Below are 16979 nucleotides of genomic sequence, written 5' to 3' on the forward strand. Positions count from 1 at the left end.
GAGATTTGGATGTGCAGAACTAAAGGTATAGTTCAGATTGTCTATAGATAAAGATGAGATGCAAAAATTTGGCCAACATTTGAATATTCACTGTGCAGAACAGTTGTAGATAGGGTTGAAATATAGCTTTTGGACATACTCTTTGTTTTCTGATGTTTACAGGTGAGGGTATCATATGTTTTATAAATGAACATTAAAAAAATTATTTCATTTGTCACAAGGAGATGGGGGCTTACAATTTTTCTGTTTCCCTTAGCAGTAGGGCAAGCCCATTTGGTAGGAGTTTTGGCCAAACTGCATTATATTTTAGTGCTTTACTTTGTGATATATTTGTCAAGTATTTACTAAAGTCAAGGAACTCTTAGAGTTGGGATGGGAGAAAATAAAAAGATGAATAAGATACTTTATTGATTATCTAATTCTGTTTAGCAAAAAATTTCTAGGTTTAGCAGCTTAAAACAACAAATATTTATTTCAGTTTCTGGGGGTCAGGAATCTGGGATTAATTTAGGTGGTTTTAGCTTGGGTTTTCTCACGAGGTGGCTGTCAAGTCTGTAGGGACGGCAGTCATCTCAAGTCTCAGCTGTGGCTGGCGGATCTGCTGCCAAGCTCACAGGTTACTGGCCGACCTCAGTTCCTTGTTGGCTTTGGCAGGAGGCCTCAGTTCTTTGTCACATGGTCATTTCCATAGTGCTGCTTCTGACATGGCAGGTTGCTGCCCCCAGAGTGAGTGATGAGAGACAAGAGACAGAGACTCTTTGCAGTGACAGTGTTTTGAGAGAGGAAGAAGAAAAGTTTGAACATAAAGCAATTTGGAAAAGAATAAACAGTTTAAAAATTCTAATAAAGTCATGATTTTGAATACTCACAAACTTAAGATGATCCCAGAAATACTTAGAAAATATACTGAAGAAATTTCCATTCTAAACACATTGTATATATTTCACTGGTATAAGGTGTGTGTGTGTGTGTGTGTGTGTGTGTGTGTGTGTGTGTGTGTGTGTGTGTGTGTGTGTGTGTGTGTGTGTGTGTGTACAGGAAAGGTTCATATCCGTACTAACAGAAGGTTTATTTTCATTCTTAAAGATAGCTGCTTTGCTTCACTTAAAAAGTCATATTAGGATCACTATTTCAAAGAAAAATCTTAAAATCACGTTCTATTTAGGATCACAAAATATGGTATCATATTTAAAAGCCTTAAATCTAGTACTGTGAATTTTGTTCTAGAAAGTGAATCAGGACACTTGGTGATTCTAGGTTTTTGTTTTGTTTTTGTGGCCACCCATGGTGGGAGTGGAATCAAATTTTTAGAAAAGTTAAAAGTAAAATGTAAATAATTCTCAATTAAAACAATCAAGGGAAAAATACTGGACTGGTAGGCTCCTCCTTTTGAGTCTTTAAGATTGTATGAAATATGATTCCCTTCTTCCTTTTTACATTTTAGATTTTCTTAAAATGAAATTACTGTATATGCCATTCAATACTTGACTCTCACTATTTAACTGTTAAAGTATTTGCTTCTGCTTCCTGATTCTACCTTTGTTACCATAGAAACAGAAGCAGACTAGGGAACTTTTAAGATGGCCAGTAACTGAAATTAATGTGCATTCTAACTCATCACCTGTAGTTGTTGTGTCCCATTCCTATTCTTGTTTTAATAGAAATAAGCAGGCGACATAAGGCCTGTTGACTAGGAGGCCTTAAAAAAAGTAGAAAGGACTAACCGATAGACAGACACCTTTATTCATCACCTGTGTGTGCTCCCCCAACCCCATGAGGCCCCCAGGACGATAGTCAGCCCTGCTTCAGCGGTACCTGGCCCCTCAAACCTGCCCGCCCTGTGCAGGTGTTCGGCACCAGCCCCTAGGAACATATGCTGAGTCCGTGGAGCATGTGAAGAAGGCCAAGGTGAGGCTGCTGCCCACCTGGGCAGACGCTGACCAGCGCAGTGCTCGTGTGCAGGGGCTCGGGGTGGAGGGGGCACAGGGCTGGGTCCATGCTGAGCCCCGAGAGGCCCTCACACCCCCACCCACCCACAGGCTCCCACAGGGAGGGAAAAAAAAGCCGACAACTTAACTCCTTTGCTTCAGACTTCTTCACTTGCCTAGAAAGCTACACTATGATGAAAGAGCTTTTCTAATAGCTTGGGAAAGAGATTTTCATTCTTGTGAAATGGTTAGATCACTTTCCATTTCCATATTATTATACATTAAAATGTTTATAATGTGCTTTTCATTTGTAGGTATTAAAATAATACATGTTTTTCTAGGGGATGAGTTTTGATATTATTTTGATGTTAGCCTCCTGTGGTCAAAATTTTTTTTACATGTTATTTAAGTGAACCTTGAAAAATAAATACAGATCTTAAACTCTGTAAGAAGGTATTAAAATATTATTAAATTTAACCGGACTGTTATTTGTTTATCATGTCAAGAAATAAATGTTTTAAAATAGTTAAATTTTAGGAAGTTCCCTGGCGGTCCAGTGGTTAGGACTCAGCGCTTTCACTTCCAGGATCAGCTTCGATCCCTGGTCGGGGAACTAGGATCCTGCCAGCCACATGGCGTGGCCAAAAAAAAAAAAAAGTTATATTTTAAAATGTAAAATGTCATGTTTTAAGGCTAGTTAGCAGCTTTTAAAACGTGCTTCTTTGCATTTTTTGTTTTCCTCTTGAAATGTAGATAAATCTGATAATGTCCATATTGGGAATAGGAATTATTAGAGATTGCTAGAAGTTTGCTTCCTTCATTTTTTTCCCCGTTTTTTTGTAATTAAGAAATAGCATACCTTTTGGAATTTTTTGCTTTAGAAACCTAAATTAAAGTTTCCTTCCTCTGGTTGTTGCCTTTAAAAATTTTAATTCTTATATTGAATCTATCTTATAGATTTATTTTTTGTTTAGTTTTGGAGAACTTTTACTTGGTTTTCCTTTGAGTGGTTGATTAACAAAACAGTAGTCCCTAGGTTGGGCGTTGTTTCCAGGACCCCTGTGGATACCAAAGTCTGTGGATGCTCATGACCCTTATATAAAATTGCATAGTATTTGCATATAACCTAGGCACATCCTCCTGTATGTATGTGTGTGTATATATATATATATATATATATATATATATATATATATATATATATTTTGACTTTAAAATAACACCTATTTTATTTTTGAGTTGGGGCACAGAATACCAAAACTGGTTGATTTCCTTCCCCATGATTCTCCTACTAGCCATTAAGATAAGCCCAAGCCAAATGTATCACTTTTAAAAAATATACTGAGTTAGGACATCTCTGCATATTGTGTCCTTTCTTGGGAGTTAACTGATGTTTATGAATCCCGGGAAGGCTAGTTCTGGGAGGGATTGTGGAAGGTTTCCAGTGACAGCATCAAACATCTCCCCTATCAGTGTGAAGATTGTGATGTATCATTATGGGATGATCTCCAGCCAGTTATCTCGACTCTCTGGGTCTCGGTGTTCTCACTGGTTAAAATCGGATGCCTGTATACTTTAAATCTTCTCTAGATTACTTATAATACCTAATACTATGTAAATGCTATGTAAATAGTTGTAAATACAACATAACGGCTATGTAAATAGTTTCTGGATTTGGGGCAAATTCAAGTTTTGCTTTTTGGAACTCTCTGGAATTTTTTTTCCAACGATTTTTTGATCCTCGGTTGGTTGAATCTGTGAATGTGGAACCTGCAGATATGGAACCTGCAGATATGAAACCTGTAGATACTGAGGGTCAACTGTAATTGCTTCTTGCTGGGTGACCTTTGTTAGGGTATTGTCTTTAAATCTGGTTCATTCTTAATTCTTCTTAGACTACATGATTTTTAGCCTCCAGTCTTCTATATTAATGGTCTTGTTCTGAACTATTTTTGATTGTGCTTCCCTATCAGTTAAAATTTTTTGGAGCATAGATCACCAATATATGTACATTTTTAATGAACTACATAAATCTAATAATATTCTAATATAGTATGTAGGATATATGATGTACTAATGAATATAAATGAAAATAAAATGAAATAAAGATGATATAAATAGGATCCTAAAATATTTTGCTAATGATGAAGACTTTATATTATTAACCAGTTTCTCAAAGTGCATTGAACATGTAGGGGGGTAGTTGTTAACAATAGTAGATATCTATATTTCAAATGATGTATTGTTAAACTCATAGTTATTTTTAGCTGAGGTCATCCTTGTTTTTTCCTCATAATGTGGCTGATAACTTGGAGCAGAAGCATCAGCTTTGGCATTTTCATGTTGTCTCTTGTGACTTTATTACTAGTATTATATTCTGTCTTAGTCCGTTTAGCCTGATGTAACAGAATACCATAGACTGGGTGGCTTGTAAACCACAGAAATTTATTTCTCACAGTTCTGGAGGCTGTGAGATCAAGATCAGGGCGCTGGCAGATTCCAAGTCCGGTGACAGCCTGCTTCCTGGTTCCATAGACCATGGCCATCTTGTTTTGCTGTGTCCTCATGTGGTTGGGGGAGCAAGGGAGCTCTTTGGGGCCTTTTTTTATATCGGCACTAATCTCATTCATAAGGGCTCTGTCCTCATGTCCTAATGTTAGCTAGCAAGGGGTCACTGCCTGATTCACATAGTAGCCAGTACTATGGTACAGGCTTTTGAGAAAAGAAGAAGCTTTATTGTGATGTGAGCTGGCAAGGCTCAAATCTGTCTCTAAGATCTAGGGTTCGGTCAAGCTTTTATGAGTTAGCTGGTAGGGTTGGTATGTGGATCTTCCACTTGGAGAGCTTTGGAACCTGGCCATTTATGATAAAGGGGCTTCAACATCACATCTTCCTGGACGATGGACCCTTTGCTTCTGAATGGGTTCTGGTGTTCTCGTTCCGGTCATGTCCCGGTCCTTTGGTTCCATGGAGCGGGGGAATAAACTTTGGTTCCAGGTGTATTTGAGGTCAAATTTTCTCCTCTGCACATGCTTCAGCTGCATGATTGGTGGTTTTGTTCTGTAGTCTCTTAAAAAACAACTCAGTTATCCTTCTAGAAACAGGATAGGGTCAGTTTGGGCTGGTTACACTAATTATCTCCCAGAGGCCCTCCCTCTTAATACCATCACATTGGGGTTAGGATTTCAATATAAATTTGGAAGGGGTGGTGACACAAACACTCAGACCATAGCATATTTAATGCATTACTTTTTTTTTTTTTTTTTTTTGCGGTACGCGGGCCTCTCACTGTTGTGGCCTCTCCCGTTGCGGAGCACAGGCTCCGGACGCGCAGGCTCAGCGGCCATGGCTCACGGGCCCATGCTCCGCGGCATGTGGGATCTTCCCGGACCGGGCCACGAACCCGCGTCCCCTGCATCGGCAGGCGGACTCTCAACCACTGCGCCACCAGGGAAGCCCAATTATATATTTTTAAGTATATTTTTATCATGAAAAAGGGAGAAAAGTCACTATATCCCACCTGAATGGCTAAAAGGAAAGAGCTAAACAGTATCAAATGTTGGCAAGGATGTGGAACAACCAGGACTTTAATACATTCCTGGTGGGAATTATTATTTCCACAGTCATTTTGGAAGGAAAATAGCTTGGCAGTATAATCAGAAGCTGAACATATGCATATATTCAATTCCATTCCTATGTATATGCCGAACAGAAGTTTATGTATATTTTTACCAGCAGATCTGTATATAAATGTTCATAATAGCACTACTTTTAATAGCCCAAAACTGATAATAGCTTAAATCAATAACAGAATAAGTTGTAGTATCATCACACAATGGAATACTGTATAGCAGTGAAAATAAATGGACGATCGCCAGGAAAGTCATGCACAAACCTCATAAATATAATGTTAAGGGAAAGAAACCAGAGTCAAAGAGTACATACTATGTGATTCCAGTATGTAAAGTTGAAAAAGCAAACAACATTCATCTATGGTGTTGGAAGCTAGGGTAGTGGTTACCCTTGAGTGACTGCAGGGGGGCACTTCCAGAGTTGCAGTGATGTTCTGATTCTTCGCCAGGTGCTAGTTTCGTGGGGTTGCTTATCTTGTGAAATGTCATCGAGTGGTATGCTTACGATGGCACACTAGCTAATACTTGCGGTTCTGATTGCAAGCTAATACCTGGGCAGGGAACGGCTAAGTCTAGATGAGAGTGCTTGCGGTTCTGATTGCTAGCTAATACTTCTGTCCACTGAATAGCCCGAGGGGACATGAGTCCTGTTCTTGCTATGTTTACAGACCTTCAGGGGAAATAAGCGTTTATAAAAAGAATAGGGGGATAGTGAAGGAGAGCTTCCCAGACCATAGTCTGACTTTGAGCCATGGCCCTGGGGGGCAAGCCAGAAAGGAGTGGAGGCCAGATGCAGCACTGCTGTTGGCGCTGAGCATGTGTGTGAGGTGGGGCTGCCCTTGTCTGGACACTGGGTCTCAGACTGTGGCACAGCTGACATCACAGAATCCACTGTGAGGCTATGGCTGGGCTTCAGGAACTAGAAATTCCGACAAGACACCATGCATTCTCAGATTGTTTGGTTTTTTATTTAAATTGCAGTAAGGAAGCTGAAATGGGCTCTCCAGGGGTATTTCCCTGAGCCCTGGTCCCCTTTGCAGCTCCCAGCTCTAGGTACTATTGATGGGCTTCAACGGTCACTGGCTACACGGTCTCAGATGTCACACCTCCAGTGATCTCCAGCCCCTGGCCACTCTCTGCTGTCTCTACGATGGCCTCCATTCGGGTCCCTTCCACTGGCTTCGCCATGATGCTCACATATTTATCGCGTGAGGAGGCCACTGTCTTTGTAGTAAGGCTGGCTCTGACGTTCCTGAAGAAAGAGCTGATCCTGCTGAGTCTCTCGGTGGTGGGACCTGAACTCGCTGTAGATAAGCTCCTGCCCGATTTGTGCGAGATCCTGGACTCGTTGGTGATGGGAGCACGGCTGATGTCTTTGTGAGCAGTGCCCTGCTCGCTGCCCCCCGGGCTGCCATGGCCTTTGTCCTTTTGGTCATCTCTAGTGGCTCTGCGGCCGCCTGAGCACGGGCCAGCTGCTTTCTGGATGGTCTTGTTCCCTGCTGCCTTGTGGTGGCTTTCCACTGAACTGCAGAGCGAGGGGCTCGTAAGAGCTCTGTCCTCTCCCCAGTGCTCCCTTCTCTCCTTTCTTCCCTTGCGGGCCTGGGACACCCTCTGTGAGCTGCCATCCTGTTCACTCACTTTGCCTTCCTGTGGCAAGGTTGAGATGAGGGTCCCCTCGTCCTCCTCGTTGGCTCTTCCTTCAGCAGTCTTGCCGGTAGGTTCTGCTCCGACCACAGTCACGCCGGCCTCTGGGGAGAGACTGGTGGACGTGCTGGAAGCATACCCTGAATAGTTCGCGGCACCTGCCAAGCATACCCTGAATTTTTCGCAGCACCGTTTTCCTGCTCCTCAGGGATGTTCTGGCAGTGCCCCCAGTGGCTATGTTGGTTTTGCTTCCTCCTGGACCGTTGCTGGCTGTGGCTGCTGTGGCCATGCTCTGCTCTTCAGGGGCAGGAGACTTGATCACTGCCACGCTCAAAGCACCCGCTGCGGTGCCTCCTGCCACCCCTGCTGTCTCCACCTTTGTCGTTGCCCGCGATGCTGACGCTTTGTCAAGCACTGTAGGTTTTGCTTTTGCAGTGGCCACATCGGGCATGGTGTCGGGCTTGTGGGAGTCCAGTTGGATCCCCTCCCCGCCAGCAAAAGCGGCAGACGTGGCCCCGGACAGCTCAGAGCACGTGTGGAGGCTGCAGATGCTCACCTGGTCCTGATCCCACTTTCCTTGGAAATCCTCCACTGCTGGGCTCCTGCCGTCGTCCTCCTCCTCGAACACAGGCAGGCCGATCATGTCCCAGGCTGGAACGGCATAGGTGCGGCTGTAACTCTCCACTGGTGGTCGCAGGAGGTAAATCAGCTCTTCCCAAGAGGTGAAGAGGTCTTCCTGTGCGTCCGGAGGGGCACACAGCTGCAGGTACCAGGAGCGGCCAGTGGCAAACTTCACGCGCAGCTGTTGTTTCTCGCGATTGTGAGTGGAGATGCTCACGAACGTCAAGGGAAGGAGCCTGGTGAGCTCTAAGGTCTTTGCAGGCTCGTGGCTCTTGCCCTTGGCGGCCTGGCTGTGCTCAGCGTGCTCTTCACAGTCGGTGGCCCATCGGGCCAGCAGCATGGTGTCTGGGAGTGGGAGGACGGGGCTGCTGGATGTGATGCCCACGGTCACCATGCAGACACAGTTGTGCACGTCAATCAGGTCTCCCCTCTTCGTGATCTGGATAAAGTCGCTCTCGAATATCGGTGCGTACTTGAAGATGTCATATTCGCCATTGCGCAGTTGCTGCTGCAGCTTCCCCGTGGTGGTGTTGAACAGGCCCACCCCGGTGCTGCTCTGGGCCGTGTGATACGGGAGCAGAGAGTCCCCACTCATGGCTGCCTTTGATCACGACAGGCAGCGCGGTTAAGGTGGGCCCCTGGCTCTTCCCTCCCTCGGCCTCACTGGCAGAAGAGCGAGCTGCGGTGCTCGTAAGTCACACACAGGCGGCCCTACGGCAGGTCTTCCAAGCCCGCCCCACAGGCCCCCAGCTTTGCCTCAGGGTCTCCCAGAGTCAGGGGTGTGGGTAGGGGCACAGATGATCACAGTGGGGACGCTGTAGGGCGCCTGGACCCCAGGCTGAATCTCTTCAAGTGTGTAGAGAGGGTATGGTAGGCTCCCCCTCTGCCTCCCCTCACTTCTGCTTCTGGGTTTTTATCTCCCCAAGAGGGTGTGGTGAACTTCAGTCCTAGTGAGAGAAGTAACCACTTTCTCAGCCTAACCCCCTGGCACAGCCTATTTATCCTCTGGGCCCTTTGTGACCTATCACTGTCGCATAGCCCTTTGCCTCATTGTGACCTATCACTGTCACATAGCCCTTTGCCTCATCCCCCAGCTGCCCCCTCAGGGCAGGGCCCCCATCCTCTCCCAAAGGAGGGGGAGAACATGTCCTCCCGCGGAGGACAGGCCTGTCCTGCCAGGGACTCAGGTGCGTACCGAAATAAAAATGTCTTCAACTGGGAAAGTTTTGTGTGGGTCCTTTTTCTTTTCCTCCCCCAAATTCAGCTACTGGATGAAATCTGTAGGAATGTAAGATGATGGGATAAATTTGAACCATTTAAGCTCATGGTTTAATTGTATCGAATAACGTAGAGTTGGCAGTTGCGATCCTTAGTCTGTCCTTTCATAAAATCTCAGTAAACGTTGACGACGGTGATTTTTAATAATCACATTAAAAATTGCTTCTCCTAGGCACCATGCTGCATTCTTCACATATGGTGGTGAGAATGCACTGAGTTTGGTACTGTTAACTACTGTTCCCAGTTTATAGGTGAAGAAATTGAGGTTGTATCTCCTGTTTAAATTCCCAGAGCTAATGGTAGCAGAGGCACTATTTGAATGTAGGTCTACCTGATTCTAAAGCCTTTGTTCTGAACCACTACAGTACTTAGCCTCACAAAGAAAGCTTGGCCCAGCCAAATGTTTTCAAACTGGACTGATTTAACTACCTTTAAGAGGACCTATTTGGTGCATTATTAGAAGTTGTGTAATTAATTTTATGTGTGTATATATGTTATGGAGAGAACCCAAGACAGCAGTTGGGCTGACGTGGGGATTAAATTATCCAGGGGATCACTCAGATCCTCCCTTCCTTTATGCTTGTGCAAACAGCCTGTGTGTGGAAACCTAGTTATTCTTATGACATGTCCTCCCCCAGTGAAATGGGGGATGAGTAGCCTGAGATGTAAGCTTTGATTCCAAGAGCCTGCCAGATGCCGTCCTGTAGTAACCTCCCTACCAGGCAGAAGTGGTTTGGAAGCCTTGACACCTGTGCGGAGCATGTACCATTAGACATCCCGCCTCATTGCCACTCCCACAGAGCTAGTCACAGAACAAGTGATTTCTAAATTGTGACTTGAAAGTTCTGAGAAAGGCCCTTGCTGCCAACTCTCTTATCTCCAGTTTGATGTTATGCTTGAAATCCCACCATAGAGATTCATTCCTTGAGGATAAAGGCTATCTTTCTGTTAAAATACACACACCTGTCCCTCAACAGATGCCTGGATAAGCAAAATATGGTCTCTCCATACAGTGGAATATTGTTCGGCCATAAAAAGGAATGAAGTACTGATATATGTCACAACATGGGTGAACTTTGAAAACATTATACTCAGTGAAAGAAGCCACATATTGTGTGATTCTATTTATAGGAAATAGCCAGAAGAGGCAAATCCATAGAGACAGATATTAGATTAGTGGTTGCCTAGGGCTGGAGAGAGCAGAGAATGGGGAGTACAGGATTTCCTTTTGTGGTGATGAAAAATTCTGGAACTACATAGTGGTGATGGTTACACAGTATTGTGAATGCACTGAATGCCACTGAATTGTACACTCTAAAATTACAGTGGTGAATTTTATCACAATCACACACACACACACTCCTGCTCATTTAATAGATGGGTTTAGAGCAGTTATCTTTTCATTGTTCCCTGTCTCAGGGGAAATCATTCAATCTTTCACCATAAAGTATGTTGTTAGCTGTAGTTTTATTTCAGAATTGCCCTCTGTGAAGTTTAAGAAGTTCAATTCTATTCTTAGTTTTCTGGGAATTTTTATCGTGAAGGATTATTGATTTTTTTTCAAATGCTTTTTCTGCATCTATTGAGCTGATTACTTGATTTTTTTTTTTTTTTTTTTTTGGCGGTACGCGGGCCTCTCACTGTTGTGGCCTCTCCGGTTGCGGAGCACAGGCTCCGGACGCGCAGGCTCAGCGGCCACGGCTCACGGGCCCAGCCGCTCCGCGGCATGTGGGATCTTGCCAGACCAGGGCACGAACCCGCGTCCCCTGCATCGGCAGGCGGACTGTCAACCACTGCGCCACCAGGGAAGCCCTAGCAAATTTTTCTTATTTTTCGTTACTAAATTTTTTTTTTGAAGGTCTAGTTGGCTTCATTAGGCAATTCATGAATCAGCCAGCATCCCATTAGCAACTAGAAGGGCACTCCAAGGGGTTGTACAAAATGGAAGGGTGGGGCAAGGGAGCTATTAGCAAAAGAAAAGAAAGAATTACTTTTAGACCAGGACATCTTTTTGAAGTCAAGGGAAGGCAGGGATTTTTTAGGTGCAGATTGCTTCTTTTTCCTCTGGGGGCAGGGGGCAGGGTTGGGGCGGGGTGCAGGTTGGATGGAGAGGGCCCATGTGACAGATTACCTCATTGCTGCCAACCAGAAAATTCTAAACTGGTTGATTAAGATTACATTTCTGGGGAAGAGCATAACTGCAATTGTCAGGTATTAAGTCTAGGTTTGGTAAAATTATGGGCTTTTGCACAAGTGATGCCATTTTGGGCCAGTGGTTTCCTCTTTAACAATTCCCTCCCCTTTGATCAGACTCTCAGCTTAACAGAGAGATGTGATTAAAAATTAATGTATTAGTGTCACTCTCAGCTACTGATCCTTGGCGTGGCATGAAGTTTTTGCTTAATCTCTATGACATCTATGGGTCACAGTTCCAGGTTCATGAATTTTAAGTTGGTCATTCTTTTGGTTACTTTTCTGACATTCCAGTCTTAGGGATATCATTTGCTTGGCAGTTGGCTGCTGCAAAATGCATTTAAAATTTTTGAGAGAATACAGTGCCAGGGAGATTATTTTGATTTAACTATGAGCAGGATAATTCCCAGTGTTTGGAGTGCACTTCAGAGCCCTGGTCTGCAGGACTCAAACCAATCAAAGACCCCCTTGAAGGGGGGTCTTGGAGTCACCCTTTTAAGCCAAGTGGCTTGCTCAATGGTCTTACGTAACTGAGTTTTAACTTTCCCAGAAATGTCAATCCAGATACAACGGGGGGTGGTGGCCCTAGCACCTTCTTGCTTAGCTAGAAGATAATCAATGGCTATTATATTTTCAAGAACAACTTTGGCTAGAGAGTGTTAGGATCTTTGCTGGGCAGCTAATGCTTTAGCAGCAGCGGATTCTGCAGTACGTTCAAGAGTTAAGGAGAGGCTTCTGATTATATTCTCATTCATATTTACTCCTAACCAGGGAAATACAGCCCTGCCAAAGGAAGCGAACCCTGTATCATGAAAATCCTCCTGGTAGGTTTTTTTTTTTTTTTTTAGAACAGTGAGTGGCACAGTTAAATAACCTAAGAGGCATTGCCCAGCTGTGCACTGGTCATCTAAGCATTCATAAGCCCAAGGATAATGATAATCACAGACAAAGATAAATCCTATCAGGGCACAATTGTCCATTCAAGCCAGGAGTTAAGTTCGATTTTCTTCTAGCCTGAAATAAAGAGTTATTCTAAATCCAAAGATTACTTCCCTTAGCAATGGCCTGGGAGATACAAATGAGGGTATTATCTTTCCAGGCCAATGTCAGAATAAAGGAAAGAAAGAAAAAAAGAAAGGGTTTCATGTTTAGCTAGAGTAGGGAGTCTTGATCCGGCATCTTGGGCAGAAGCAGTCTACATCGATATCAGCTACTTCTTTTCCTCATCAGTTTGATTTGTAGGTCTCCATTGTTTATACAGGACCAGGTATCAGGTGGGGCCTTTTTCAGCTGTGAGATGTGTACCCAAGGCTCAATACTTTCTAGTTTTGCAGCAGTGTCAGTGGTTAGGAGCAGTTGGTAAGTGGGGCTCCAGGGTTGACTTTATTCTTGGTGATTTCCAATCAGAAGTGTGGGAGAAAATGGGAAACATTAGTTTGGTGAGTCTAGCCAGATATTTGAGGAAACTAGAAGAATTCGGATCTAGTCCAGTTTACAGGTATATAACAAAAGCTCAAAGGCAGTTAACAGGACTAGAATCTAATGTCTACAAAGGTGCAAACATAATTTTTCTCTCTACAATTACCCCACTTTTCCCCAAAGATAATCATAGTGAAACAAATTTGTTTATATTAAACTTGGCCTGATTTATTTATAAGTACAGCAAGAATACTGATTGACCATATAATTTCTTTTTAAAAACTGCTTTGCCTGGGACCTTGTAAGCAGGGTTCCAGGTTGATTTTTCCAAGCAGTTCATTGAAGCTGTCTGGTCATATCTGAGTCTATGCACATCTCTCTCAAATGTGACATTCCATTCAAAGCCTTAGTAATATAGCCCATGTATCCCCCCAAATTGGACTCTGTATGATTTCATCCTATATTTAAATAAATTGTTTAGTCTTTCTTTTGCTTATGTATATCTCTTTAAGGTAGAGAGGCTAAATATTAAATCTATACCTCATATACAAAGAAATGATTTTATATTAAATTTTTTATTTTACACGTATTTTAATTTTTAGTTTTAAAGATACACAGCAACATTCTCTATGGAGTAGATTTATTTGCAAATAAAGTTGAACAAAGTCACAAAGTTGAAATAAGCAGGAGTTATCAAGGGAGAATTATTCACCTAGGGGGCACTTTCAAGTATGTTGGATGTATTGATTCCATAGTGACTAAAGGGCAGCTGTTGACACTGAGAGTGCAAGGCCAGCAGTATTAACCATCTGCAAGGTTTGGAATAGCCTCACTCCAATGAAGAATTGTCCCATCCAAGATGATAGTAGTAACTGTGAAACACAGGGCTAAAGTTGTATTTTAGAGTTATCATTTGTTAGGAAGACTCACAATTAATTCATAGATTATTTTTTCTATATTATAGATTAAAATTAAAGCTCATTTACATATGTTGATATAATGGCAAAGTATGACCGTAAAAGATATTTTCCTTGCATTGGCAAATTGTTTTTGCTCATAAAATTCATTGTAGCACTGAGCAACTACTATTGGTAATTCATTTGGCCAGGTGCTGAGACTATAGAGATAAATAACAGTTACTTTTCTCCCTGTTCACAGGCTAGTAGGAGGAAAGAGTCATATAAATAATTACAATAAAGTATGATAAGTACATCAGAAGAATTAGATTTAATGTAAAGAGGTAGCTCTGAGAAAGGTAGCTCAGAGGGGTAAGGTTTTAGGGAGAAAGTCATCATATTGTTAAACTCTCTGAGGGAAAGGACTGCCTGCATCTTTTCATCTAAAAGTTACATATTTACAACACATGTCACTGGACCTTAAACTTGGTAGTGTAATCATAGTCAATAAATATTAGTGATTAAACAAGTTGATATCTTAGCAAATTTTTTTTGGGGGGGGGCATGCCATCTTAGCAAAGTTTTGAAGAATTAATTGAAGTATGGCCAGGTAGGCAAAGTGGGAAGGGACAGTCAGGCTTAAGGAACTCGGACATTGTAGGAAGTGTTAGCAAATAACGTTAGAAGATGAGGCTTAGATTAGATAAGCAGTGAAGAAGCTTGCAGGTGATGGGACATCATTAAAGTTATAGGTTTGTTTTTGTTTTTGTTTTTAAATATTTATTTCTTTATTTGGTTGTACCAGGTCTTAGTTGCGGCGGGCGGGCTCCTTAGTTGTGACATGCGAACTCTTATTTGCAGCATGCATGTGGGATCTAGCTCCCTGACCGGGGATCGAACCCAGGCCCCCTGCATTGGGAGTGCAGAATCCCATCCACTGTGCCACCAGGGAGGTCCCAAGTTATGGGGTTTTAAGATTAAGTATTTAGAAAGGGGGAGAGATATAATTAGATTTAGTTAGATTTAGATTTCAGAAAGGTATCTCTCTTAGCACTGTGGAAGATGTAGAGGGAGAAGAGAGAGACGTTATCATTTCTTAGTTGTGAACTTAACACATGTAAGACCTTGTAGGATCAAAATATTACCTGAAAATCAAGTTTTCATACTTTAATTTATATTATTTAGTCTTAGAGTTTATATTATTCTAGTCTATATTTTGTATTGAATAATTTTAATTTTTCAATACATTTTTAGTTATCCTTTATAACTGAGTAAGTTTTTTAATGTTCACAATAACTAATTCATTTATGCTAGTGGTGTTTGGATATAGACAGGGAGAATAATTAGTGATCTTGCTTAATTTTTTTTTAAGTAAGGAAGTTTTAAGCCTGAAGTTAATAAACTGGTTCAGCTGAAGATTAGTTAACATTTTTAAGGCAGCTTGATAAAAAGCTTAGTAGTAATTCGCAAGAAAAATTCTGAGTTTTATGTAGAATTAAGTGATTTGATTACTTCTACTCAGCAGACTTGAATATAGCCTAGTACCTTCCACACAAAAACCCAAACAAACAAAACTATTTGGGTCACAAAATGAAAATATATTTTCCAGAGTCAAGTGATAACTTTTTGTCTTGAGATCCTCTCAAATCCTTTTTTGCTATGCCGAATGTAACTTCTAATCATAATATAATTACCACAGACTCTAGATCGTCAATAAGTTAACAATTAAATGGCGATCTTTTTTTTTTTTTTTTTTTTTTTTTTTTTGCGGTACGCGGGCCTCTCACTATTGTGGTCTCTCCCGTTGCGGAGCACAGGCTCCGGACTCGCAGGCTCAGTGGCCATGGCTCACGGGCCCAGCCGCTCCGCAGCATGTGGGATCCTCCCGGACCAGGGCACGAACCCGTGTCCGCTGCATCGGCAGGCGGACTCTCAACCACTGCGCCACCAGGGAAGCCCACGATCTTTTTTTTAATGTGATTTTTAATGTTAAGGCTGGAGCTGTGAAATAATTATATTATTGTAAAAACAATAATCTGCATCTTTACCACACATAAAATGACTTATTAATACATTTAAATTCTAAATATTAACTCTGCCTTACTCATACTTAAAATAAGAAATTTCTTAATGAGCATTGTAAAGGTGACTTTTGCTAAAATATGGAATAAGTAGGCCTGTAAAGAAAAAAGCCATTTATTTAGGTCAATAATGTTAAAAAGATTATTTTTAAGTAAGCATTCAGGCAGCAAGCAGGTCACTGCTACAAGCCTTCTCATAAGAGAGAGAACTGGAAAACTTGAAAGCTGTCTGGCTGGTGCCATTTGACATAGGGACAAAGTCCTAGTCATTTAATGAAAGCATCACTGTATTATGGCCATAAAGCTAATACATAGGAAATATCTGGTTGATTTGTTAGGTGATTCTGAGTATCAGAAAAAAGGCAACTATTTAAGGAAGAAGGGAAAGTATCTTAACCGTTTTATTTAGAATATTTAAATGTGGATACTTAAATTTTTAAAAATGGCTTCTGTTATTTGTAGAATTTACAGGAACGAAAACTTCTCCAGTGCATTTGGAGCTGATAGCTATTCATTTAATCCTTTTAGTTCAAAATGGGAAATCATAAAAAAAGACATACACATTTAGATGTAAGCATTTAATAAATTGAAACTTTCACATTCATTTGCAAGTTTTTAATGTGTTTGCGAGGGCCAATCCATACTTTTTCTTTGAGGATGGATTCCCTAATTGGAAATTATTGTTGTCTTTCTTGAACACACATTGTTGTTTTTCTTGAACAAACTCCCCGAATAGAAGTTTCATATCAGATTCTTTAAATTGGTGCCAGAACTTAGCCACTTACTAAAATTTCTGGGTGCAGATCCCAGTACATTTTTTATCATGTTTCCTGCCAGTATTTTATACTTGTTTTACCTACATATAATTTACCTACATCTAATTTAACAGTAAGTTTTTTTAAAAACCCACTTTTATCAAGTTTTTCAGAAGCATTGAATTTTCAGGGAAATACCTTTTCTTTTTGCACTGATTGTTTTATATTGTAATTAACTGAATTATATGAATACAGTATCAGATATTACTAACCTTAATAGGTTTGAGAACAAACAAAATTTCTTAGGCATGCAAATAATGGAAACAAAAATATGATGGCCTACTGGAAAGAGAAATAAATAATTGCCATTAGGATTTTTGCCTTTGCCAAACTTCTTCGTTCCATGGGCCTGGTATTACCCACACTCATCATCACATCAAATCATCTTTGAAAGGTATCTCAAAGAGATCTGCCCTGAGGTAGTTCTGGGAGATCAGCCCTGGTATACTCACCCTCCTGCTCCCCCATACCC

At 41.7% G+C, this 16979-nt stretch overlaps 2 protein-coding genes across 24 annotated transcripts in view; one reads left to right on the forward strand and one right to left on the reverse strand.

The window, feature by feature from the left end:
- The window catches only part of BAZ2B (bromodomain adjacent to zinc finger domain 2B), a 386914-nt gene that overhangs the window by 109528 nt on the left and 260407 nt on the right, over positions 1-16979 (forward strand). The gene's annotated exons all lie outside the window — the stretch shown is intronic.
- Positions 6644-8420, reverse strand: LOC109547488 (Golgi-associated RAB2 interactor protein 4). The gene is made up of 2 exons (XM_033860133.2): positions 7376-8420; positions 6644-7344 (listed from the first exon to the last, which is right to left on the reverse strand). The coding sequence occupies exons 1-2, from the start codon at positions 8418-8420 to the stop codon at positions 6644-6646; spliced, it is 1746 nt and encodes a 581-aa protein (XP_033716024.1).

Source organism: Tursiops truncatus, chromosome 7, assembly GCF_011762595.2.
Source record: "Tursiops truncatus isolate mTurTru1 chromosome 7, mTurTru1.mat.Y, whole genome shotgun sequence".
Lineage (NCBI taxonomy): Eukaryota > Metazoa > Chordata > Mammalia > Artiodactyla > Delphinidae > Tursiops > Tursiops truncatus.